Below are 27391 nucleotides of genomic sequence, written 5' to 3'. Positions count from 1 at the left end.
GTCTAAACTGCTGAAGAGCCCTCATTTCATTTTTCAATCTCATGCTTTTAAGAGGAAAGGAAGATGGAGATTCTGCTGAAGGGTCCTTTTGGCTCCTCTGCCCAGGAGGCTTCTGAATATGGGGCCGAGGACTGCTCATCACAGTCTTTTGTCATATGCTGCAAAGTTCAAGGGCTGGAGGTCATGACAGCTCCTGTCTTATTTCAGAGAGATGCCACAGTCCAATGGCAGGGAAGAGACTTCATCTGCATCTGAGCCAACAAAAGAGATGCTCCTAGCACCACTAGCAAATATTTGGAAATGCTTCATTTCAACTTGTAAATATGTTTAATTTAGTTTTTCCTACAAAACAACCCAAAGTACTTTATACTGAGCACAGGTATGCTCAAGGAAAAAAAAGTGTACATAAGTATAAAGAAATATTTTATTCTTAATGATATTACATTTATATAGAATTACAGTATTAAAAACATCTCTGCTAAAAAAAATCAATCTCAGATGTGAGATGTAAATAAAAACCAATCATGAATTGAATATGCTACAGTTAATATGGTTTCTACAAACATTACCAAATGGTTGTCAAGCATGCTTCATTTATCTTGCAGCAGTTATTGTTGAGGCATTTGTGTATGTTTGTGTGTGTATGTATGTATATGTACAGTATGTAAGTTTTGGAGTAAAATCAGTAGTATAGTTTAATTGTTGACAGATTCAACAATTCAGTTATACCTTTTCTTCTTAAGATTTCTGTGAAAGATATAGTTCACAGCCTCTGTAAACAGTGACTGATGTCCTTGTCATCTCTTAATTAGACTACTACAATTTACTCTACATGAGGCTGTTCTTGAAGATGACCTGGAATCTGTAGTTGGTACAGAATGTGGTTATCCACCTGCTGTCGTGTGCCAACTTATTTAAGAGTATTGCCTATGCTACAGTTGTTAATTAGGAAGTCTTTTGTAGCTTGGGTCATCACTATTTTTGGAATCATTTGTGGTAGGTGGAATCTACCCACCCAGCCTGAGGGATCATGGGGCCAGGGCCTGGAGGATGGTCCTGCCAGGAGCAGTCCCTTCCTTCTACAACAGTTGGTTTCCCAAGGTCAGAATGGTTCCCATCCTGCTAATCTTTAGGAAGCCTGTTAAAAATGTGCTTTTCCACAGGGTCTTTGGTTAACAGCAGTTGTCAGAGTTTAATGCGTATTTTGAAGTGATTATTGTTGCTACCTTTTTATAATTGTAAGCCACATAGAGTCTTGTGTGAAAGTGACATAAAACTTATTGTATACACACATGCATACATAGACATTTTATTTCCCCATTTTGTTAATACTTATTTACTGTGTATTTTCCTTCCAAAAGTTCAAGGCAACCAAAATAACATGAATCCATGTTACTCTTATCACAAACCTATGACATAGGTTTAGTTAAATTATTTTGATTATCCAAGGCCATACAGTGAACATCATGTTATGGGTGAAAGTATTAATCTAGATCTTAGTGGTTCAAGTCCATTACCCCATCCACTGGGCCTTATTAACCAGTAGACAGGACTTTCATGTCTCATTATGCCTTCCCTTATTTAAAGTTGTTGGTCCAAGACTGCATGAGACTGCTAAAAGCCCTGGTGTAAACTGGAGAGCCCTTCCAAAAGTTGTTGCCTATTTGTAATGTGATAGAAAAGAAAATGATTAAATGCATCAGGAGTAATCATTTTACTCATAATTAAATTTTAATTTCCTTTAACTTAACTTTTGGGCCAGCCTTGATCTATTTCTTTGACTTGAACACATTATTTTTTCAAATATGCCTATTGGCATATAACCCAAAGGCCAAATACAGCCCTTGACTTGCAAAAGTTTTGCAGCCCTAGTGCCAGCATCCTTTGAGATGTCAGGAAACTCTTTAGGGATTGCTGAATTGTTTCCCTGCAGGATTAATAGTAATTTTGAGAAATGTGATTGTGAGAAAAAAAAAAAGTGTTATGATAAATAAGTAAGAAGCTGTTCCCTGGCAGCAATAGCCAATTCAAATTCAGAGCCTCAACACAGCAACTAAGTAAGAGCAAAATATAACTTATGTCAAGTCTGACTTTTTTTATTCAGGGATTTGTGGGAAAGACAAAGTTAATTATACAAACTATACAAATTAATCTACTTTATGTCTGTTCAAGGCTTTAATCTATTTAATCCTATACTGTCTACTCTGAGTAGCAGAATAAATTGTTGATTCACCTGACAGGCATGCTATTTATCTTGAATATAAGGATGCACTCTTCTTGAAAATCAGCTTCCCCCAATTTGTCATCCTTTGGGTATTTAGGACTACAGCTCCCAGAATTCCCATCCAACATAGCCAATTGATATTAGATGGACACAAGTTCATATTCAGGCATGGAACAAAGTGAACTAGAGAGGGCACCTCCAGTCTTTTATATATTCAGTCAGATGGTCAGCAGTAACATGAAAGTGGATCCAAGGAATAAAGTTAAGTTTATACCACATAAGCAATGTTTTCTAACTTCGATCCACCATATTTTGTAGTTTTCCTTAACTGAGTTATATTATAAATATGAAAGTGAGTTAAATATATAAATTCAGGTAAGAATTTACATCTGTATGATAAGCACCTATAAACTATAGGGAACATGGGCATTCTTATATTTATAGATTGTATTTGCCATTTACTATTATTGCTACTGCTATTATTACACTTGGGCTAGAGAATGGATAGATTATATATTTCAGCATGGAAAATATTATATATATAATAACATAACAGTTGATGTTAGATGAATACAGGTTCATATCTAGGGATGGAAGATGAGTAGTCTAGAGAATGCACTTCTAGGAAATTGTTAAAGTATGTAGTCACACAGCTAAGGAGTAAGAGAAAGTTAATTTAGCATAAATAGAAAATTTAGAAATAAGCTAAAGATGAATAGCTCAGTTGGTCCTTTTTTGCTTTAAAAGAAATGAGTAGGACAATAGTAAGGGAACTCTCAATCTGATAAATGGTTATTCTTGGTGTGTGAGTGTTTTGTTTTGTTTTCCTACTTAGGGCAGGGAAGCTATCTGGAGCTTACCTGCTACAACAGGACCCACAGTTTGTTAACTTTCACAAATCACAATCCAAGGGAAGTATTGTAGGCATGGAAAATCTTTACCTGTATTTGATTCCAATTCTCATCAGCCACATTGCAGCATGGTTAGTGGTTAGGAATTATATGATTCTTAGCTCAACAAATTGGTGTTGAGCAGTGTACTACAATGTAGTAAAAGTCATCCTACCACTTTCTAGTATTCTAGAAGGCAGAGGATGAATTATTTTGTTTTTGTTTTTGGTGTGTGTGTGTGTTTCTACCCAGGTTGAAAGAAGAACATTATACCAGCTAGTGATTTACCCTGGATAGTGTTGCCTCCATCATAGCATGTTCCAATTATGGCCCAGTTCTCTAAATATTTTTTGAGCAAGGACTATTCAAAAGAAATATCCTATTCTTAGAGAAATTGGAATGTTTGCCACTGCTGGTTTTTACATGTTGAGCAGATCTATGGCTGAAGTTTGTAGTAAAACTTTATACCCTGTGAAACCCTATGATTATTAAGATAAAAGGCTTAGAAAACATACAGTAAAAAAACTAGACAGAAACTTTATTGTCTCTTTTAAATAAGAACAGAACAGAAAACTCTAGATTCTTCCCAGATAAAATTAAAGCCAGTGCCGTCTAATGACTAAACTCTGTAATGACATTATCCACAAAGACATAATTTTTTTTTACAAATCTTCATAGTTATCTGCTTATTCCAAATCCACTGGTTGTATCTAAGCATTTGAAATGTTGGTGCAACATTCTCTGTACAAGCTGCATTTCTGCTTCCCTCAACTTCATGAGGCATCACCATCAGCAAAATCAATGCCATGGATCATATTTCGGAACGGTGAAATTTGCTTTCCAGAGCAAGGAAATTCAGTATGAAGGGTGCGGTACCTTTGTATTTACAGGCATTACTGTAATGGACAATCTTACAAAATACGTCTTTTGTGTCAATAAAAAGGGTAGCGAGAACAAATTGTTCTGAGGAAATACCCGGGAGAATATTGTTCTCTACACATGCCTCCTGACTTTCACAGTGGTAAAAGTTGATTTCAGGATTTCCATCTTGCGGAATTTTATCAATATGTAGAACAAAACCAGCAGGAACAATTAAAGAAAAAAAATTGGTATCCGTGACTAGTTGAGATGAAGACATTTCATGTCCAGAGCATCTAGGAACTCAGCAATAATATTACTTCTGCTTTTCTTCCTTTATTTCATGTAATTTCTTCTTTATCTCAAGATTCGCAATCACTGTATAAATATTTTTAAAGATTAATATTCTCAAAAATTACTTTTGAGCAAAATTTTTCTTAAATGTGCTCACTATTCATTTCTTCTTTCTAGATAAGTCTTGGCATACACTAATATGAATATATAAACATCTGAATTACATGGAACCTACTATCATATAGAATAAGGGAGTTACTGATTTCCTGCAACTATTAAAATGATTTTTATTAAGCAAGAGTGGATTTACAATCTTGTATGCTTCCACACTCTTAAATATATAAAATGCTTACATACATTGAGCAAAGAGATCCCCTTGCCTTTATCTGTTTTCTCATAAATTGTTTTCAGTTTTTTCCAATAAAAAATAATATAAGATAAAACACATTAATTATAGGCCAGCCTGAAACCCACAGCCCTCTAACAAGAATCTATTATTGCAATATAATCATATTTCCTTCAATACTTCATTAGTTATAGAATTACCATGTCTTCTGTAGAGTTCTGTACTGAAAAAAGATTTCCACATGCCAGATTTCTTTCTGAATCTTTACTTTACAGGTAGTCCTCAACTTATGACCACAATTGGGACCAGAACTTCCATTGCTAAGCAATGTGGTCATTAAGTGAGTCAGGCACAATTTTACGACTTGATATGGATGTTATTAAATCACTGGTCGTTAAGTGAATCACATGGTTGTTAAGCGAATCCATCTTCCCCCATTGATTTTATTTGTTGGAAATCCCCTGGGAAGATTACAAATGGCAATAATGTGCCCCCCAGGACACTGCAACTGTTGTAAATATATGCCAGTTGCCAAGAGCCTGAATTTTGATCACATGACCATGGGGAAACTGCGACGTTTGTAAGTGTGAGGGCCAGTTGAAAGTCACTTTTGTGATGGAATATATCTATGAAGAGGAGGGTTAGCAACAGAGAACAAGGCTATCAGGAAGAAGAGGGTACATTCCAGGAGGGGAAAGGTGACAAAAGACAACAGAGTCCGCAGGGGGAGCGTGGGAAGCAAAAGAGGTTCAGGATAGCCACTCCCTAAAATCTCCCAGGGTATATCCACTAGTTGCAGTAGTATAGATTTAATCTGGCAAGATTCTGTCTGTATGGTATAAGCAAATGAAGGAACTTAACTCAACTGGACTGTTTCAGCGTTGTTCTTGGGCTGGGCCTGACACTTTTTTCAGCACTGTCGTAACTTCGAATGGTCATTAAACAAATGGTTATAAGTTGAGGACTACCTGCATTTCTTGTTTTTATCACATGCATCCTTCTATATCACCCCCACCCACCAACCCCCAGATACAATTTCTATAGCTATGTGCATATTTGTAATTACATTTCTAAAATCTGTCCCATGATCTCATGGCCAGGAGTTAGAAGATGTCAGGCAAAATATAGAAAAGAATTTACTGATCGAGCAATGGATGAGGTTCAGTAACGTGGCAAAAGGATTTAACTTTCAGTTGTTATACGAAAATACTTGCTTCTCTCTTAAAGGAGCAAAATGAAGCAAACTGACTTTAAAACTATGAGCAATGAACTTTTATATTTCTTAGCCATAAAGATGGAGATTATGTTTACCATTATTTCAAAATTACCTATATTTTTAAATCTGTCATAACTGCACTTAAACTGATTACTTGTATCTCAGCCTTCATGTCCCACCTACAAAATACGAGCATTACCTGGTTGCTTTGGACTGAATTCTTATGTAAGTCTTTTGGTTACTTTTAGAAATTGTGTTTAAAGCACTGATTTGTAGTAAACTCAGAAGACTTTTTTTTACTCACAGCTAATCACAGTGTACGTTAATGTGGTATAATAGTTAATTGGGGCAACATCTTCCAGGTTATCACGTTGTACATGCCTTTCTTCTCCTACTGTCTAGCAAGTAGCAGCACCAGCTGTGTTTGGACTACAGTGCTCAGAACACTGACCATGGTGGCTGAAAATTGGGGAGTATACTTCCGGTATATCTGACATGCACTAGGTTGTAGAAAGCTACACCAGAGCAAATGGTAAGAGACTTGCGTCCCAAGAAATTTTATTCAAGATTTTTGTCCTCGCCTCTCATGCTGCAGTTCTCTCAGGGAAGCTTATTTTCTACATCTTTTGCTTTAGCAAAACAAGCAATTTCCATGAATTAGAATAATGGTATGAGCCTATACTACCACCAACATTTATAATAAGGTAGAGCCATCTAGTGGTAACAACCATTTTTCCTTTCTCTTTTCCTCTCATCCATCTACTTGGCTTTTTTTATCACACAAAAGATAGTCAAGGAGCGTCATCCAACATTTTCTACTGGACCCTCTACTTGAAAATGTAGCTAAGATGGGAAAATATATTTGATTATTGCCTTCCCATCAAATATAGTGGTATTTTTTAATAACCTTGAAAACAGCGGTGGCTTTTGAGAGGTTAAGGATTGAATTTGTAAAAGCCCATTACTGGACAGTGTCAGCAAGAAAAACGTTTTTTTAAGAGCATGTTTTAAAATTATTGTCTTTTTCCTATTGTACAATATCCATAGTAGTTACAATTATAAGTTGCCTTAGGAAAAAAATGAAGTTATTTCTATAGCATGATAATTGGGTGCAAGTCCTTTTAATGTGTTAATTACAATAGCTATGCAGAGAACCTCTGCTCTTCTCTTTCATATTAGGTCTCCCCTGCCACAAAACTGCTGTAGAAGCCCCACCGCCCACCCCAATTCTCAGGAGCAGGTTTTGAGAGCACAGGAGGGAATTACAGGGGAAAGGAGAAATGCCATTTTTTCTGGTACCATGGAACTGGCTCTGTCCATGGAAAAGTGGTGCAATTTCACATTCAGTGATTATGGAACTAAGGAACAGGCAGAAGGAGAAGGTCTTTGCCCTGAAAAGATGTTGCATTTATGGCAGACCATTTACAAAGGAAGCTTCTGCTCAATCTCACCAAGAATTCGAATTCCCATCATTCTCTGGAAGAACCAAAGTAATTATTTGTTTATTTGTTTGTTTGTTTATTGAATTTCTCACCTGCCCATCTCCCCCCAATGGGGGAACTCTGGGCGACTCACAACATTAAAAACATAAATATATATACATACATAAAACATCAATTAAAAGCATTACTAAAAAAGGGGAAGGATTACTGAAAAAGGGGAAGAAGAGTCCAAGATGAAAAATCTGAGGCTGAAGGCAGAAGGCCTCTATGGGGCTAGCCATCCCTATGCTTGAGATATTCCCTCCCCACCCCAGGCCAAGTGGCAGAATCAGGTCTTCAAGGCCCGATGGAAGGCCAGGAATGAGGGGGCCAATCGCATCTCCAGGGGCAGAATGTTCCAAAGAGTGGGGGCTACCGCAGAGAAGGCCCACCTTCTGGACCCCGCTAATCAAAGTTCTTTCACTGAGGGGGTCTGAAGCATGCCCTCTGTGTGATCGGGTGAGATGGGTTGAAGTCATAGGGGAGAGGCGGTCCCGTAGATAACTTGGTCCCATGCCATGTAGGGCTTTAAAGGTAATAACCAACAGCTTGAATTGGACCCGGAAGCAAACTGGTACCCAATGCAGCTCGCGGAGCAGTGGCGTTACATGGGCCCTCCTTGGGGCTCCAAAAATAGCCCACGCAGCTGCATTCTGGACCACCTGTAGCTTCCGGATACACTTCAAGGGTAGCCCCATGTAAAGCGCATTGCAGTAGTCTATCTGGGAGATAACAAGGGCATGAGTGACTGTTCGAAGGGCATCCCGATCCAGGAAAGAGTGTAACTGATGCACAACCCGAAGTTGTGCAAAGACCCTCCTTGCCACGGCTGCCACCTGCTCTTCAAGCAGGAGCCGTGAGTCCAGGAGGACCCCCAGATTATGCACTGGTCTGTCTGGGGCAGTGCCACCCCATCCAGCACCAAAGATGACAAAGTCCCGGATACAGAAGAGCCGTTAACCCACAGCCACTCCGTCTTACCAGGGTTCATCCGAAGCCTGTTGTTCCCCATCCAGACCCTCACAGCCTCCAGGCACCGCAAAAGGGCGGCCATGGCATCACTTACTTCACCAGGGATGGAGATGTATAGCTGTGTATCATCAGCATACTGATGATACCTTATCCCATGATGACAGATGATCTCACCCAGCGGTTTCATGTAGATGTTGAAAAGGAGTGGAGAGAGAACCGAACCCTGCGGCACCCCACAAAGGAGGGGCCAAGGATGGGACCTCTCAAAATATATCCTGTGCTTCAAGAAAAATAATAATTTTGTATACTAGAAGCCAGAGAGATTTCAAGGAAGAAGGGGAAAGATGAGGATGCAGCCATTTTGCAATTGTGGATCTACTGACAGTGTCACTTTCAGAAATTGAGAATTACACATACCTTGGGTTGGTGTTACAATCTTTCTCTTCTTTTACAGGAGGCAAAAAATCACATTCTTCTGTGAAGAAATAATGAACTATTAGCCTTGGGAATCTGGGGGACAACAGTTCAATTGAAATAGCAATGACTGTATGATGGGCTTCTGCAGAACATGGACATAATTTTTCAAAATATTATGTTTATATATTTTTTTAAAAATGCTCTGAATGTCTCAGAAGCCATAGTACCCTTTGTTTCATTTATCTGAATGCATTCCCTGTATATAAACAGCTTTCCACTCCAATATTTTGCTTTTTTCCAACCAGCTAAAAATAAAATGGATAATAATAAACTGTCCGTTATACTATTGTGAATTGTCACATCTGTTATTCTGTTGGATTACTCTTGCTGGGGAGTTTGTGGGCTCTTGTTGATTTCATGCTGTGGCTTAGTAGTACCTACCAAGTACGATGTTGCAAACTGATGCCCCAAGCCCATTGAAGATCACTGGCAAGTAGCATCACATATAATGCCTAGGACTCCATTTTTTGCTACCTAGTAGGAGATCAGGCTTGCTGTAGCTCACATTGTTTGGCAGGAGGTAGTGTTGCAAGCCAGAGATAAGTGACATTGCACTGTATATTGAGTAAAGGTACAGAAGGGAGCTTTAACCTGAGTGAACGCTCTCAGCCTTTATAAATTCTGTTCCTTTTGTTATTTTGGTGCAGTTTAAAATGACACTTCCTCCTTTTATTTCCTCTGCCTTTGTACAGATATTTTGTGGTTTTCCAAAATTATTTACCTAGTAAGGAACAACTACCAGTTTGCTCACATGAAGTCTGCTTTTTATTTTTTTTTATTTTTATTGTACACAATGCAATAGTGTTTCATGGGATTTTGCTGTTGAGCACTGGAAATTTATTTGTTTCAAGAGACATGAAAGCTTTGGAGGGACAAATATCATTAAGAATATATACAGTATCAGAGAATTGAGTGGGTATACTACCTTTGGCCTTGTAGCATGCAACTCTACAAATCTTGTATATGGTCTCAGAATTCCTTTGCAAGTTATCATCAAATTATAAATTGAAATATTGCAAAAGGGGAAAATGATTAAACACATGGGGAATATTAAACTGTATATAATTAATTGAATTTAAATTCAGTCTAGTTTTGCCCTCGCATGGCATTGAAATTAAGCACATCCTTAGTTCCAAAACGACTGTGTATTTCTCAGGTGAGGAAAATGAAAATACTGCAAAAAAAACAACAACAACCCTAAAAATTATAGAAATTCTTAGTTATTCAGTCTTCAAATTGACCTATGGTATATAAAGCTGCATGAAACATACGCAAGTTATGTCACTTTATTAAAGCAATTGTTGCTATTCTGGCCTTGAGCTCAGGGGTAGAGGATGAGATGGCCAAGTTTATGGATGCTGTACCAACAGCTGAGGAATTAGACTGGATTCTGAAAACTGAATATACTTAGGCTTAGTTGCTCATAGAGCTTAACTGAGATCTGTAAATACTCCTTCCCTCAAGCCTTTTATCTGAAAGTCATTTCAGTATTTGCTGGATTAACATGCCTGGACAGATGACCATAGGAAAAGGAGAAGTGTTCATCTGTGAATTTGTCGGCTGGCCCCTTTAAGGATATACATTTTTTAGTCAGGGCATGCAATTGATCAATGTTGGACTAGAGAAAGAGATTCATAAAGCCTAAAAATTTTCACCCTTAGTTGCAGCAAGTTGTGTACATAGAACTTTTGTTGTATCTGCTGCCTACTGTCTGCATGGATATCTGCTACAAATGGGTCACACTGACAACAATAATACATACTTTAATAATCCTCTAATATCCTGCATCCATTGCTTTCTCTTATGCAAACAGACTTGTATGGATTCCTACTGTGCAAAAGGAATAATAACACATTCAATGATCTACAAGTAGAGATACTGTATGTTCTCAATCCTACTAGAAGGGGGTGGAGGGAGGCAACCAACCTCTGGCCATTGAGTAGAAGATAACTTTTGTGCAAAAGGGCTCTCAACAGTTTCAAGTAACAAGGCATAGGTTTATATGGATTATACTTTCTATTGTAAATGTTGATGCACAATTTATATAAGAATTGTACTGACACATGCAGTTTCCTCCTTAAATGGCTGGCCTTTTTACATTTACTCTAAACTAGATTCTTGGTGTGCAAGGTTTCAGCAGTTGAACAATTGGACTAAAACTCATAGATTTCCAGCCAGCGCAGCTGGAATAATGGGAGTTATAATTCAGCCCATCAGGAAGATGCCAGTCTAGGAAAGGGGCTTTAAACCACTGTTGTTGTTGTTTTTACAATTTTTACAATTAAAAAAAAATTATGGCTGCCCATCTTAGAGCACAACTCTGGGTGGCTCACAACCATAAAGCCACAAACACAGTAAAAACCATAAAAACAAAACTAAAACCTGACTCCTCAGTCATTCTCCTGGGATGCCTCATCAAACCACCCACAAACAGTACTCAGCCTCTTGGTGCCCACATATGTTTCACTCCTTTTCTGATTTTTAATGCCATCTTTTCCCTAAAAGCCAAACATTATTACAGTCCTTTTTGGACAAACAGCTTGATCTCACATTCCCCCTGCCAAGCAGCTTGATTTAACCTAGCAAGAGAGACAAATATACATGATGATTAAAATAAAGGAGCCAGGAAACACAGCTTTAAAAATAATTGGATATGCTGTCTTCTCTTCCAGACAGTAATCACAGCTAGCCATCTGCTTTTGAAGGAAAAAATTATTTCATTCCAGGTAATGGCAGTTAAGTAGTCAACCTAAAAGGACTACACAAATGACCCAATGTGGTCATTGCCTGCTTTGTATAATTATCCCAAAGAGAGAATTGAAGAAAAAGCACTAGAAGTTGTGAGTCAATTGTGAAGTATACTATAAATTAATGCCAACACCCTCCCTTTAACATTAAAATCCTGCCAATCTCAAGAAATACCTGGTACATTTAAAAATATCACAAGCATTTATATGTTCAGAATAAAAGCTTCCTTATAAAAGGGACATCTTTTCGGATTACCTCCTCTTTAAAAATAAGAATCCCTAAAATACAGAGCATGTCATTTTGGTCTCATTTTATGATGTATTATTATTATTATCTAAAATTGTTTAAAACTCCTTAGCTATGTCAGAGACAGAGATACCAGAAAAGAAAAAAGTTTGTGGGGCAGATAGGGATAAATACACACCATTTCTTTTTAAGCTATTCATCCATTTATCCAGTTCTTCCATCTCAATTTCCATTACAGAGGGTGTATCTTCTTCAAAAATAGGACTGAATAAGAAAACAAAACAAAAATAATTTAGAGCTGGCAATTTAGAATTGTTCTTCTTAAGACAGATTTTTTTCTATAAAATTGTTTATATCAGGCACATGCTCAGGGATGGCTAAATGGCTACCAACTAGTGGCTTTAGTTTAGAAAAAAATATTATTCATTACACACTTGCTGTTGAATTAACAAACATTACTGGATGGCTAAAGAACTTCACAACAGAGCAGGCAACTCTGTCTCTAGATGTAACCATGTACAGCAAGTTTCACTGATATCCAGAGCAACATTAGTACAGATCATGAAAGGCAGATGTGAATGTTTCTGCTGAGGTAGCTCCTAAATATTGAGGGTGAGGATGCACACTACAGGTTCTTGCAAGGAAAAATTTAGCCATCACTTAGGCTTTGGGCTACTTTGTCAGCAATTAAGATCAGTAACAAGGTGCTCCCCAATCCAATCTCTGTGTTACTGATGAAGTTAATTTAGATCAATGAAAGCTTATTTGCTGGCCTTTCAGATGTCATAAGATACTTGGATGTTTCTTTGCAAGACACCAAGACAGCTGCTCCCTTTGGAATATCCGGACCTAGATGGTCCCCTTACCCTAAAAAGGAGATTAGGGCTGTTAAACTGCTTTGAAAAAGTCTTTTCAAATCTCTCAATATAGCAGGCTACAAACAAACTCCAGCCCATTTTTTCTTAATTGAATCCTTCACAAAACCAATTATTCCTACATACTCAAGAAGGCCAAAAAAGGTTTGACACTTGGGGAAAAAAGAAAATTCTATCCACATCACCTCTTCTTCCTTCTTTTTCTATTTGACTGATAGAAGTCTAACTCAAGTCTAGATCAAGCAGCAACCCAGCAGAAAGATCAGGGTGATAATTCCATTGTTATCACATGTGGAATTCTTTTATTGACATATTCCTTTTTTCCATTTGTGATGAAATAATTCTATTCTTGCTCCACTAGATTCCATCTGGTTCTTGGCCATGATAATGGTCCTCCAAGGACAAGAAATTTCCCTGGAGAAAATAGATGAATATTTAAAGAAACAAAATTTACTGAAGATTACAGAGAAACAGAAACAGATTATGAATGAACCCATAACATCAAGGAAGTTTATGAAGCTATAAAAAAGACTAAAACAGGAAAGGTGCCTGGACCAGATGGGTTACCGGCTTCTTACTATAAATGCTTTGAGGATAAACTTTTGCAACCTTTATAAAATATGATGAATTCTATTCTACAGAGGGGAAAGATGCCAGAGAGCTGAAAAAAGGCTAATATAGCATTAATACCTAAGGAAGGACAAGATTTGACTTTAACAAGAAACTATCAGCTGATATCATTATTGTATAACGACTATAAGTTGTTTACAATGATTTTGGCTGAGGTTGAAAATAATATTGCAAGAATTTATTTATGAGGATCAATGTGGGTTTTTACCTAAAAGACAGTTAAAGGATAATATAAGAAATGTGCTGGTTATTTTTGGAAAATTTAGAGCAACATAATGAAAAACAAGCCACATTGATTTTCTTAGACACAGAGAAGGCCTTTGACGGTTTGAACTGGGCCTTCCTGTTTAAAGTTTTGGAAGATATGAATTTTGGAGAGAATTTTATTAAATGGGTAAGATTGATTTACACTTCACCAAAGCATAAATAATTGTCAATGGAGATCTAACAAAACCTTATGAGATACAAAAAGGGCCAAAACAAGGATGCTTGTTGTCTCCTGTTTATTTTAGTTCTTGAAATATTGAATAAATATATAAGACAAGATGAGAGGATTGTGGGAGTAAAGATTAAAAAAGAAACTTATAAGTTAAGGGCATTTGCTGATGACTTTGTGTTGGAGAATCCACTAAAGAGAATAAAAACATTAATGGAAAAATTAAAAGAATTTGGTACACTAGCAGGTTTTAAGATTAATAATCAGAAGACAAAGATGTTAACAAAAACATGAAAATAGAGGATCAAACAGAATTGATGAAGAACACAGGTTTTAAGATTGAGAAAAAAGTAAAATATCTGAGCATCACCATAACAAATATGAATTGTAAGTTATTTCAAAATAATTATGTTAAGACATGGAATGAAATTTTAAAAAATATGTTAAGATGAGAGAAATTACAGTTGTCATTGTTGGGGAGACTTTTTGTGTTAAAAATGAATGTTTTGCCTAGAATTACGTTTTGTTTCAGACAATACCATTTTTGACAACTAATGCACCATTTAAACAGTGACAAAAGGATATAACTAAGTTTGTATGGCAAGGAAAAATACTACGAGTTAAATACAATGTTTTAAAAGATGCAAAGGAAAGAGGAGGATTGGGTTTACTTAATTTGAAATTGTATTTTGCAGCTTGTTGTTTGGTTTGAATGAAAAAGTGGGTGTTGCTGAGAAATAGAAGAGTTTTAGAGTTAGAAAAACATGACCTGAGATTTGAGTGGCATGGATATTTATAGTTGATAAAGTCAAGGTTAATGTAGATTTTAAAAATCACTATGTTAGACATGCCATATTGAGAATATGGAACAGGTACAAATCCAGGTTGTGCTCGAAAATGCCTTTGTGGTTCTCAGCACAAGAAGCATTTTATAGACGAGAAATAATAGGCAAGCACAAATCAATAACATACCGTGCGATACTAGAATTCTGTCAAGGAGAATACAAAATAAAATCAAGAGAACAACTGATGGCAGAGGGACATAGTTGTTAAAGGTTTTCCTATTTACAGTTAACAGAAAGATTCGAAGTAGACAAAAGAATTTATGGTATTGCATACTTTAAGACTGACTTTGAAACAGAATTGTGTACAAATGATGAACATGTGATTGCTAAATTGTATAAACTTTTATTGAAATTGGAAACAGAAGAAGAACAAGTGAAAGAATGTATGATAAAGTGGGCTAAAAAATGTGGTTATAATATACAGATGAAACAGTGGGAAAATATGTGGTTGAAAGGATTGAAGTTTACACTGTATTATAATGTTAAAGAGAACTTTTATTAAATGATGTACTGTTGGTATATGACACCAGAAAAATTATCTAGAATGTATAAAGATACTTCAAACTATGCTGGAAATGTGAACAAAAAGAAGAGTCATTTTATCATGCTTGATGTACTTGCAAAAAAGCTATAAGATTTTGGGTTCAAATGCATACACTGGTTCAGAGGATTTTAAAGATTAACATACAACTGAAAACAGAACTTTTCCTCTATTTTCAGATAAGCAGTTGGAAAAAAGTCATGGAACTTTGTTTTTATATACAATAACCATAGCAAGGTTATTGTACCCACAAAGATGGAAACATCTGGCAGTACCTACAATGGAGGAATGGTTGGTAAAGATGGTAAAGAACTTGCTGAGATGGCCAAATGGACCTGATTAATTAGAGAAGACAGTATCTACATTGATTGTTGACTGGAAACCCCTTATGGACTTTTTGTGTAAAACAGAAAAAAATGAACTTATGATCTATGGTTTTTATGATTAACGAAGATAGATTATAGAAGGAAGAGTGTCTTGATGTAACTTTAGAGAAAGAGGTAAATTTACAAGTGTACTTATAACTGCCGTAAAGATCGGAAACCATTTCTTTATATCTTTTTTCTTTATTTGCTATTTTTGTTCTATCTTTTTTCTTTTCTTTTTTTCTTTTTGCACTTTAGCTTTTCTTTTCTTCTTTTCTTCTTTTTTCTTTCTTATTCTATTTTACTATGTATTAATTTGTACTCTTGTTTTTAAAACTTTCAATAAAATTATATTTTAAAAAAAAGAGAATGGCCCTCCAAATTCATACCAAAATATAAATGACAAACAACAAGAAGCAAACCTATAAATCTCTTACCTTTTCCCATTTTCACTTCCTAGCTCATCTGAGGAAAAAAAAAAGACATGTACTTAAGCCAGCTGGATGGGAATCACTGGAATTGAAATCCAACACATTGGAAGAGCACCAGTTTGGGAAAGGCCAGCTCATGCAAACTGTCTAGCAATGTTATTGGTGAAGAAACTTTAAAGAACCTACAGCATATTATACAGCAGAAGAAATATTCCTTCACATGACTTGTCTTCAACTTTGACAAAAAAGGAATGCAGACAGAATAAGGCCCAAGGCAGAATATGCTTCCCTTTGCCCTTAGAAAAATAGCAGTTAAAACCTCTTTTCCTTTTCAAAGTGAATTGATGGGGCCCATGCTGGCACAACTTATCATATCTCCCATTAGTTTGACATCTTTGTTCACCTCTGTTGAAACTCCATCAAGAAACAATAGGACTGCTTAAAGAGATCAATGTCCATGCATAGAATAGTTCCTTAGCCTGCTTTCTTGGACTCTTTAGTGCCAAAGCGATGGTCATGTAGATATTATGAGAGTGCATTGCAAGGAATGGGCAGTTATGATCAGCCCTCCCTCAGTACCCTTTTCAAGTTGAGTCCAATATGAGTTATTGTGTTTCAGCAAAGACAACTTGATAATTTCCTGCAATGTCCCTTCATTCTGCTCTTGGGGACACTAAGGCACTCCACATAGTAGATAGTAGCCAAGAAACGAGGTTCTACTTTACTCAGTCCACCTTCATATTTGTTTGCTAAAAGCGTTGCCTTATGCTGTGCTTCTCAGGGAAATTGGGACTGCAACTCCAAAAACTCCTCACCAAAAGCATATTGGTTGGGAATTGGGGGACTACAATCCTGCCACATTTGCATACTCCTGTGTGATGGGGAATAATCCAATAGGTATGCATGTATGTGAAGCAGTAAAATATTAGACGTACTGTATAAACTAGTAAGAAAGTAAAGATAAATAAATAAAAAGGATTTTAATCCCAAGGAGAAATTAATAACCAAGTAAATTTGAGGACTTTGACACACACAGAAAGAAACAGCAGAAGGGTAGAAAAGAAGCCCTCTGTTTGTTTCATTTTGTTAGGAGCCAAGTGGGACCCCAAAATTGGATCTCTGCCCAGATTATATTGGAAAGGCAGGTCACTGGGTATCCCAAGGAAATGTGAGGATGGAGCATTGCTTAACAGCTTGTTCAGAGATTCTATATATAACATCTAGGGAGTGACAGCCACAAAGTGTACTTTATCAGCAGTAAGAGAAGAAAGTAGAGAAAGAAACAAAAAAGACTTTTATTTGTGATCCGTTACTAAAATTTTGGACAGTGTGGAATTACTGGGAAGCCTGTTCTGTCATAGAAATAAATAAGGCTAGTATCCATGGCAGGGATGTTTGTTCCAAATGTAAGCGGCTTCACATGTTTTGCAGTGCCATAAAATAGTTCATTAGTTTTTTCTTTATACATGATGCATGAACCAAACCATTGTGACATACTTAAATAAATCACACCTTAGAATGTTGTGTGAACACAACTTACCGTGTTTGCATGTACTTTCTATTCTAATAATCAAGAACCCAGGTGCAACCATATTTGCAACTGGACATAAAGGCCCCAAACTTCAGTGATAAACACATCAGACCTATTTTATACTTGGAGCAAGGCTTTTCACACAGTCACTGCCTAAGCTTACAGAGCTTTATAAGACATACCTCTAATCTGAACATTACCTTTGCAGCATGAATGCCTATTTTATCCCACATGACCCTTATTTCTCTTTTACCCACGTTATATTAATATTTACCTTCTTGGCTTTGTTTCTGATTGCGACGTCTTACAATAAAGATGATCAGGAGAATTAAGAGGACTAGGAGCAGTACTACAGGAATTCCAATTATCACAGCAGGATGTAATCCTGCTGTATCCACATTACTTTCTGTGGTAGCAGGACTTCCCATTGCAGGATTCTCCGTTTCAGTTGGTGTTGTGGCATTTTGCTGTTCCTGTTCAGTAACAGGGGTCAAAAATAAAACAGAACTAGTAGATCCTAGTCTAGTTGTAACAGTAGAAGATGATATGCTATCACCAGAATGTTCATAATTTTCCATTGTAGTTATAGACTCTACAAAAAGGAAAAACATAACAAACTTTATTAGTCACCAGCTTTTTGAATATTTATCTTTCGATCTCTAACATCCTTACAATATTTATTTATTTATTAAATTTGTCCCCCACCCATCTCCCCCCAATTATATAGATTTTCAAGAACTGCTATTGACAATTGAATTATGATCTTGAGGTTTCTCTTGCAACACTCTTCCCCTGATTATATGATGATTCATACTTCCTCTTTGGATCAATATTCATTTCCACAAAGATTGGTCAAGGGCAATGATTTGTAAACATGTAATAATCTTCAATTGAATGTACTTTTTGAAAATAACTACAAAGCATTCAGGAAAATAAAATTAAACTCAAATTGTATAAAACTCCAGTAGGCAGTAACAAAGATTTGAATTGAAAGACTAGCAGGAAAATTACTGGAAGTTTCTCAGTTAAATACATGCACATAACAGACATTTTTTTCAAGTTTGTTTTTGAAGTTTAATTTAGCATTTGAGTATTTATAATTCCATTATTTGCTTTTTCATTCAAATGATAAATCTTTTCTATCTGTGATTCCCATATTTTTCATCCAAATGATATAAGTGTTTGCATTCTGCTCAGGTATTTATAAATCTTGCAAGAAATCCTTGCCGCATAGGTCTGTTTCCACTGCATTTTCAAGCAAACAAAAAACATCAAGAGTATTAAGCAATGAGAGAGACTCCCACTATTTCTTATATTCTTCACATCCCACAATAATAAAGCAATACCCCTCTTTTCTTTCCCAAGCCTTCTGTGAGAACATGTAGAAGTGGATATTAGAAACAAAAATAAACAATGTCTAGGTGGTATGCCAAGTCAGCCTTTGTAGGTACCTGATTTATTTCTACCACCAACACTGTTTTCTTTCTAGAACATTAGACACATAAAATTTCAGATTTCAAACAGATTGTTTTAAATAACTGAATTACTGAGCAAATCCTTGCTCATTTGGTTGCTATTTATATTAGTACTATGTTGTTCCCACTGATTTTTATAACAATGAATGAACAAATGAGACTTTCCTTTTTTTCTTTCTCTCTCTCTGTGTACACACACACACACACACACACGCATATACACATACATGTATTTCCATATGTACCTGCCAAATACAGTTTCTGAAATAACTCTAATTACTCAGAAAAAAAAGACTTTCAAATTCATAGCAAAAGGCTTACTGCTAACAAAATTCTAGATCTGGAGCTCTAAAGAAAAGAGAAATTAATGCACAAGAAGCCTTTTTAAAAAGATATTCAGATTTATTAACCTGTAATATACCATGATAATAAATCCATCCTCTCCCAAGGATTGAATTCAGAATGCATTCTGAAAGCTTGATGTTATGGTGGGTGAGAAGTAAATATTTGTTTCTGCCTTCAACAGCAACACATACTTCAGACACTTTGCAAATTAATTGCTCCCAAAATAACTTCAGTCTGAGCTCTGTCACTCCCCCATTTATGCTGCCAGATCCTTAGGGAGAGATGTGGAGGAGAGATAAAAGTATGCAACAGTTGGTTGCTGCAACATACCAGTATTATGGTTAAAGATCTTCAGCCTACATGGCTATTCTGATAACTTTATCCATCTTTGTTTGACACAGAAATTACCATGTCAAATAACTTCACTAAGAAGAGTGAAATAAAACCATTACAATTACATTAACCAATTTACTGAAAGGTTCATCCCAGAAGCGATCAATAAAATCCAGTGATATGAATATCATATATTTCTCCAAAGAAAACCCTGGATAGCCAATTCATAAATTAATGGTTTTGCAAACCTGTCTGGAACCAAAAGAGTATCTTTAAAAGTTACATCATTCTGGGGAAAATGTGTGTAAAGCTGCACGTTGGCCAGATATTTTGGAGAATTCCCACAGTCTTTTACCATTGGTCAGCCTGGCTGGAGAAAATGGAGGTTGAACTCTGAAATATTTTCACAGCATCAGGTTGCCTATTCACAGCATCAGGTTGCCTCTAGGCTATGAGTAGACAGTCTGAAATTAAGAACTACTTGATAAGCCACACTGAGCCCTGTGTGGAAGGAAGGACATACGCAACTAGAATGCCCATACCCCTCCTTCTCCCAGTCTCCTTTGAGGGTGCTGGCTTGCAGATTTATCAAACCAGCCATTCAAAAAGATCTCAGCTGTGGTGCTATGTATGATGATGCCAGGAGGAGAAAAGAAGAAAGAGCACCACACTGTGACAGGACAATGATTACAGAGTGAGGAATGGTGGGCACAGCATTGCAATGATGAGAGGGGAGGCCACCCAAGAAAAATGTTGACCCAAGAAAAATGTTGAAAATATTCATGAAGGTCCAGTTACTGGCAAGCTTCTCTAAACACTCTGGAGTCTTGATATCTTGAAGCAATCTAAAGACTGACTAGTAAAGACCCAGGGTCCCATTCATCACAAAGGAAAAGTGTTAGCCTTCAAAAAGTGGGTCAGGCCTCAGAATAGCAGCTGCAGCCTACCAGCAGTATCAGCTTTCTTTCTAGCATCCAGCAAGTGGCAGACCCAAGATATCAACCCATGCAAGTGGAAAGTAGAAGCAAAATATAACATAGGCTCTATAAAAGAAAAAGAAAAAAACATCAAAGAAGACAGAAAGCAGAATAAGAGTATAGGAACTTACACTCTAAAAGAGTATATAAGAGTATTTATATTTATAAGAGTATAGGACTAGAGAACATATTATTGTAGACTAAAGATCCTAAAGAATAAGACTAAAGAATATGTCCCATTACTACATAAGTAATAGGACATATAATTTAAAAAAATAATGATAGGAATTAGGAAAAATAATGTAATACAGTAAGTATAACAATTAAAGACACAACAGAGGCAAAATACTTCTTTTGAAAGGAAAAGTTCTGGTTTTGTAAAACTTTTAATAAAATCCTGTTTGTGCTGGAATTCTTTCTCTTCTGGCTGGTGGCATCCCAATCAAACCTATGACACTTTTCCCTGTACCCAGCTGGTTTCCTACTGCCATTACAGTAATGATCATTTGCCTGATGGGGACTGGACATTCATGGCAGCAGGAAATGGATAACAGGAGCAAGCTCTGCAGTGGGTCCTGGGAGGATGAGGGATGGAAAGCAATGAAGCATATGTTGATGATATTATGTGTATATGGAAAAACGTGTGTACGATGCACCAATACGTGTGGCCCCATTTAGCAGTCTTTGTACTTTTAGAGCTAAAAATGTACTTATACGTAGTCTTGGCCTTGAGGCAGTGGTGATAAAGCGAGCTAAATATATCAATTAATTTTTAAGAAAAATGAAACCCCCATTTTCCCCAAATATAAAAGCTTTCCATGTGAAATGAATTATTTACATAGCAAAATATCCCAGCCTGTGAATTCCCAGCTGTAGTGGTTACAAGCCAGAAAGGGCTATACTACAGCATCATCTTGTAGTCTAGGTACATAAAATATTTCTTTTAAGTTGGGTATAAACATTCTAAGTGAATCAACATCTGCTGCCCTAAAAGACCATTCATCATATATTGTTCTTAGAAGAAAAAAAACTGTAATTAGTATGGAATGTTGTATAATAATATATGCATAATTCCACTAACTTTGTCACTTTGTGAGATGGGCAGCTATATAAATGTGATGTATAAATAAATAAAAATAAACAAACAAACTTCTAAAATGGAATACTGTTCTGTACAAGCCTTCTTGTGCTCCCATATTTTTATCTCTATAAAAGTGTTGCAATTAATGACAACCTCATGATTTCTCCCAATTTTGGCAAGGTTCTTAAGAAACCTCTGTTTCTCCTTCCTTAAATTAACATAAGGATCTCAAAATGTATACAAAATTATGACAAGTAAAACAGCTGATTTCTTTGTTAAAGAAAATAACGCCAAGCAAAAATCTTCTTCAGGGATTAACATTTTCAATTAACAGAGATGAGACAAGAATATAGCACTGGCTCCATCTCCACGAGCCCTAATGTTGATGTGGAAAATCTGCAAGGAAACTAGAAACATGTCCAGCTGTCCATGATTACTATACTTTAATCAGAAATCCTGTGCGATCAAGGACTGATTTCCCTTAAGTATTTTAATCATGTCCAGCTATATGTGGTTACCATTCTGTAGTTCTTGCCCATCAGTGAGCTCTGCCACGTAGCACTATCCATTGGATTTACAAAGCATATCCAAGGAACTGTAAAGCCCACCTGTGTTTTTTTTAAATTCTTTATTGACCCATATTCTAGAAATATCCTAATTGCTTCATCAAAATACAAAAAAGCACCTAGACACAGTGAAACTGGTTCTCAAAGTGTAGTAAGCCAGCAAAATATTTAAGACTTTATGTGCATTAGTGCTGCTCTGCAGCCTGGATTATGTGGTGGCTAGGATTGGGTGCAGTTACACATGAGACCTATGATCTTCTTGTAGTAGACGTCTCTATGGAGAACCCCTAATGGAAATCCTGCCTTTCCTCTTTCCATGAATTGAAGCTGATACCTGTTGTTTACTAAACATGGCTTTCTATAAGCATTATGTAATAAGGGTTGCAATCTTAATCCTGAGACTTGGTTATATCTTGAACTAAACCAGTTAAGCTGAAACGTATTCTTTTCCTTTATTTTATAAACATTAAACTTGTGCTCCTTTAGAACCTAATCTTCTGAAACATGTGATTTCCAGAACCATGTCAACCCAGTATAAATGTGGACTCTAACAATAGCCATTTCCAGGCTTTGTCTTTGCATCTTCAAGCCAACATGAGAGGTGAGGGAGTAATGTAAGTGAAAAGACAGTCTCATGCTTACAGCATGGGTGTTGGCTGTGGAAAGTCCAGCCCTCTAAGCAATTACTTCTGTGTGAGCTAAAATCCTGATAGTGGACATTTCCAGTCCTCATGAAGGCACATGGATCTAGGCAACAGCTCCCCGATGCAGATAATACTGCTGCATACATAGAGACTCTCTTTGTTTATATCTGGGGTGACTAGAAGAGGGCAGGAGTTCCTCCCCAGTTCTTTCATGTTGGACTGAACCCATGTGGATTGAATACATGAAACCTGCTGCTGCTCCAGACCAAGTAGAAACCCACTGTATTTTTGCTTAACATACTAAGTCATAGGAACAGATCAATAAATACATATGCAGCACCATATTATAGTGCTTTTATGAGACTTTTAAAAATGAAGTAAATTATATTTGTTTTATTTTATTTTATTTTATTTTATTTTATTTTTTTGCACAAGGTCATGTTAAATAACCCATTTAAGACACCCAATATAGATACTTCTCTTCCCCTTTGTTTATCTGCTAAAATAATAGGTATCATTCTGCTCTTCTTTGCATGTTAAGGGGGATTTCTCTTGATCTCCTTGCTGGCAGCCCTCCATGTCTTATTCTGAAGACCTCTCAAACCCCAGGAGCAAATGGGGAGATGTAGAGGCTGCAAAAGGGAGATATGGGGAAGCATCCAGTTCCACCCACGAGAAAGTATTTTAAGCCTGTGGTAACCCACTAGAAGCTAGTTTAAGCCTGTTTATCCTTGATCAGCTACTGATGAACTTTTTCTCTGCATGTACAGGTGAGGAGTTAGAATTTTGGGGAAAGGGTGGAATCTCAGAAGAGGTAGAACTTGAAGAAAGGGAACAGGACTTCCAGGGGGCTTGTAATCCAGATGGGGAACCTTCAGATATGAAGTTCCTTATGCCTCTAATAGCTGTTCAGTTTGATCCAACAAATCAGCATATGAAGAGTGTTTCATCATGGAGTAATTCAAACCATGGCATTGATCTAATACATTTAAGTAGTTTGATACAGAGCAATGCAATGCTACTAAAAATAGATATTTTGAAAATGTAGGTTCTACTTATCACGGCTTCTCACACTCAGCTATTTTGACATGAGACCCTCTTCAGTTTTCATAGAAAGGTGTGTACATTGTGTACATGTTTGCATGAACTATCTTGATTTGTATGTCAAATAATCTTTATCCCTTTTGGAACTTGCCTGAGCAAGAACTGCATGCTTTTGTTGTTCTTTTGAAGTTCTCTTTCAAATGAGTTTCTTTTAACAGTTTTAAAAGTTTAGAAGCTTATAATCATATATTTTGTAAGAATGTGGTGATTAGATGCACAAATATTTATACTTTCAGAGTTTTGTGCAAAGGTATACTACTTTGCAAGTGCAGAGGATAGAAAGATTCTTGTATGATAAAAGCTACAGTGAATGACAATTAAACAGTGAAAAATAAACAATAAAACCAGATAGTTAAAATAAAGTTTTCATGGATAAAAGAGGGTAATTAAAATACTTCAGACATTAATCCAATGCCATTAAAGGCTCAGGAGTTCAGGATCAACTTTTATTGATGTAGAATGAACTGTTTTTAACTTTTTTTTTTTACCAGTTCTCATTCATTTTGATTCAGAAGAATCTGCTGTCAAAATGACTTATGGAGAAGAGAATATCAGATAAATATTCATAAACTGAATATGATATTCTTAAACTTAATTAGTTGTGAGTGGCCAATGGGTGAACATGAACATCCTGCCTCTCTCCATTACTCTGCAGCCTTCCAGTTAAGGGGCAAAATGAATGTGGAAGAACTTTGTGACAGTGTGCCCATTTCAGCCTTTAAACCTGATTTAAGCTATTTAGCCCTATGAAAAAGGATCAGAAGGCCTAGGCTACCGATTCCTGCGATGTCATCACATCAACAGTTCTGTTCCTGTAGTCTTCAGGAACTGCAGTTTTGTCTTGCACAGTCCCAACTACAAAAGGTTGACTGCCTAGCGTTTGGACTACATGCACTGATACTGCTTTTATTCTAAATGGCAAGATAGGACGTGCAGAAAGTAACTCACCAGGTAAGCATGATGACGTCTACAGCAGTGAAGGAAGTGAAGCAGACTGGTGTATTTTGTCCTTTGTGGCTAACATAAAACTTTTAGACATTTTTTTCTTTCATAACAGTTGTGAGGTAAATCTATAAATGTTAGGAAACCAACTGTCTCACCTAATTTAGGGATCAAATTTGCTTAATGTAGGTACAGTATACTGTATTCAGACTGTCCTTTTACAGACAATTGTTTTAAAACTAAAAGGAAAAGCAAATAATATTTTTAATATAAAAATGTTTGTTCCAGCCTTCCCTACCCTTATGTTCCCCACATTTAGATTATAAACTGCATCAGTCTTGGCCACAGATGATGGTGGTTACAGTCTGTTGCTTTGGAAAGCACATCAGAAAACCTTGGTTAGGTATATAATCCTACATATATGCAAATAAAACTAGGCCAATTATTTTTCTAATTATTTTTATCTGGGACAAAAACACCCAACACATTTTTGTTGTTCTTTTACAGAGTGCTTCTCTGAAAGATACATATCTTTTAAACTATACTATCTTAAACAGCAGGGCCCCATTTTATATATTATTTTAGGAACTTAATCAGTTGTTCCTTAGAATAGTATATCTTCCAACTATCATGGTAGTAGATCATTACAGTCCTATTTCATTTACCTCTGAAATACTAATATTACAACCTTATCCTAGAAATCAACTTAGAAAAAGCAATTTATTAAATGTGTATTACAGTAATAGGAGCACAGGCTTTTTAAAAAAAAAACATCCAAATGAATTAATATCTTAAAGCACAGTTAAGAATGGGTCAGAAACAAAAAATTCATTCACAGATTAACACACCTCAGATTTGTAGTTCAAACTGGATCCATGGAAAGACAAGCCAGCATGCAGTTGGGAAACAACGCTGAAAGAAATGGTGCAGGCTTGCATAGTCTTTGCAGGGACCAGATTTTCTGGGTGTGACACATCAAAAACAGTTCTATAGCCTGGAGCATAACATTGTCTGCATGGTTATGCTTAACAATGCAGAAGGCATGTTCCTACTTACCGTAGAAGCTTCAGCAACAGAAAGAAGGACAATAAAAAGCCGTACTTCTTCAAGTTACTTCTCTGTGACCAGATGCGATACTGCTTTCATTCTTAGCTTTAGAGAGTATGTATATTTCCTGCTTACTGCTTCTGTGGTGGATGTGTAAGATGCCTTAAGAAGATGTACTATGTTCAGTTACTTTTAGGAAGTGATGTAATTCAGTTTGGGCCTGTCAGATGAGCAAACAATTGCAAAAGGTTCCTGGAAAAGCACTGATTCAACAGAAAAACATTAACAGTGAAATCTCCTGTGAGAATCTTGCAGTCCTCTTGCATCTCCAGAACCTGAATGCTATCCAGATCATAGCATTTAAGAGAAAGGGGGGGGAAGCATTTTAAAGTGTGACCGATATAATGTGGGTCACTGTGGATATAATACACTGAATTTGAGATCCAAAAAACTTCTTGTACACACACCACAGCAGGAATGTGTGGGTGCTAGTTCTGTCATCCAGCTCCTCCATACCTTCTGTAGGACTAGATTCCTTCCCATTTGTTATGTAGGAGGCTGCCTTATAGCAAGTCAGACCATTAACCAATAAAAACTGATTAGCAGCTGCAGGAAAGCATTTTCTGGTCCTGCCTTGAGTCTGACCCTGAATCTGCTGTACAACATGCCAGTGCTCTGCTACTGAGCTATAGATTATCCACGTGTTTCCCAGTTTCTGTTTTTTTCCTCATCATATGGCTTGGTTGGCATATTTCTCCCCCCCCTTTTTTTTTCTCCCTCTCCTTCTGTTCTTATTATTGAAGTTATCTAACTAACACTGTTGTAAGTAAAGATACTTTTCTTTTGTTAATTAGTTCAATGCAAAACGTATTTTTAAAAAACACAATAAGTAAGTCTGAGTTCCTATGGCACATGACAGAGTAATCAAAATCTTAAGTTTACCATATCATCTAACTCCAAGTCAACTGCCATTTGGATTTCTGGAAACCAGAGTTTTTAAGTTTAACACTTTAGTGATTTTTTTATTTATTTGATTAAATTTGTACACCACAGTTTCATTTGACATGTGATCACTTACAGCAAATGCCCACAATACAGATAATGGTTCAAACAATAAAACATCCACAATAAATATAATATTAATATATCCCTAATAAACAATAATGCTAAAATCCATATTACAGGATTACATGATGGATACTCCACATCCTGCAGATCACAGCAACAATACAACGGCAAGAGAACATTTAATTCCTGAGGGCCTTTTGGAATAATTCTGTTTTTAATACTTTCTGGATGAAAGTCACAAAGAAGGTTAATCTAATATCCAAAGGAAGGTAGTTACATAGTGTTGGTGCTGCAATTAAAAAACTGTCCTATAGCTTTCAGCTTCCTACCTCCACTCAATGACTCATGGAAACATGGGATTATAAGCAGCTTTTCCTGTGATATATGCACAGGAAGAGTTGAG

At 36.5% G+C, this 27391-nt stretch overlaps 1 protein-coding gene across 3 annotated transcripts; it reads right to left on the bottom strand.

Annotated features, from left to right (window-relative positions):
* Positions 1-488: 488 nt before the first annotated feature.
* Positions 489-26063, bottom strand: TMEM154 (transmembrane protein 154). Of its 3 annotated transcripts, none has more exons than XM_025164776.2 (6): positions 25930-26063; positions 17681-17998; positions 15882-15909; positions 11931-12016; positions 8699-8756; positions 489-4350 (listed from the first exon to the last, which is right to left on the bottom strand). In XM_025164776.2, exons 2-6 carry the CDS (start codon positions 17982-17984, stop codon positions 4335-4337), a joined length of 492 nt encoding a protein of 163 aa, XP_025020544.1. In that variant the 5' UTR covers positions 17985-17998; positions 25930-26063; the 3' UTR covers positions 489-4334. The 3 variants fall into 3 exon arrangements, 2 of the variants coding, with proteins under 2 accessions (XP_025020544.1, XP_087988877.1); XM_088132751.1 differs by having other exon boundaries at positions 8699-8753; XR_015794531.1 differs by lacking the exon at positions 489-4350 and adding an exon at positions 12813-13041 and having other exon boundaries at positions 8729-8756.
* Positions 26064-27391: the final 1328 nt, after the last annotated feature.

The sequence above is a fragment of the Python bivittatus genome, unplaced genomic scaffold (genome assembly GCF_059951505.1).
Source record: "Python bivittatus isolate LINGU-HERP-01145 unplaced genomic scaffold, Pbiv_v1 ctg000070_np1212, whole genome shotgun sequence".
In the NCBI taxonomy this organism is placed as follows: Eukaryota; Metazoa; Chordata; class Lepidosauria; order Squamata; family Pythonidae; genus Python; species Python bivittatus.
This window is presented reverse-complemented; position numbering and strand designations above follow the sequence as displayed.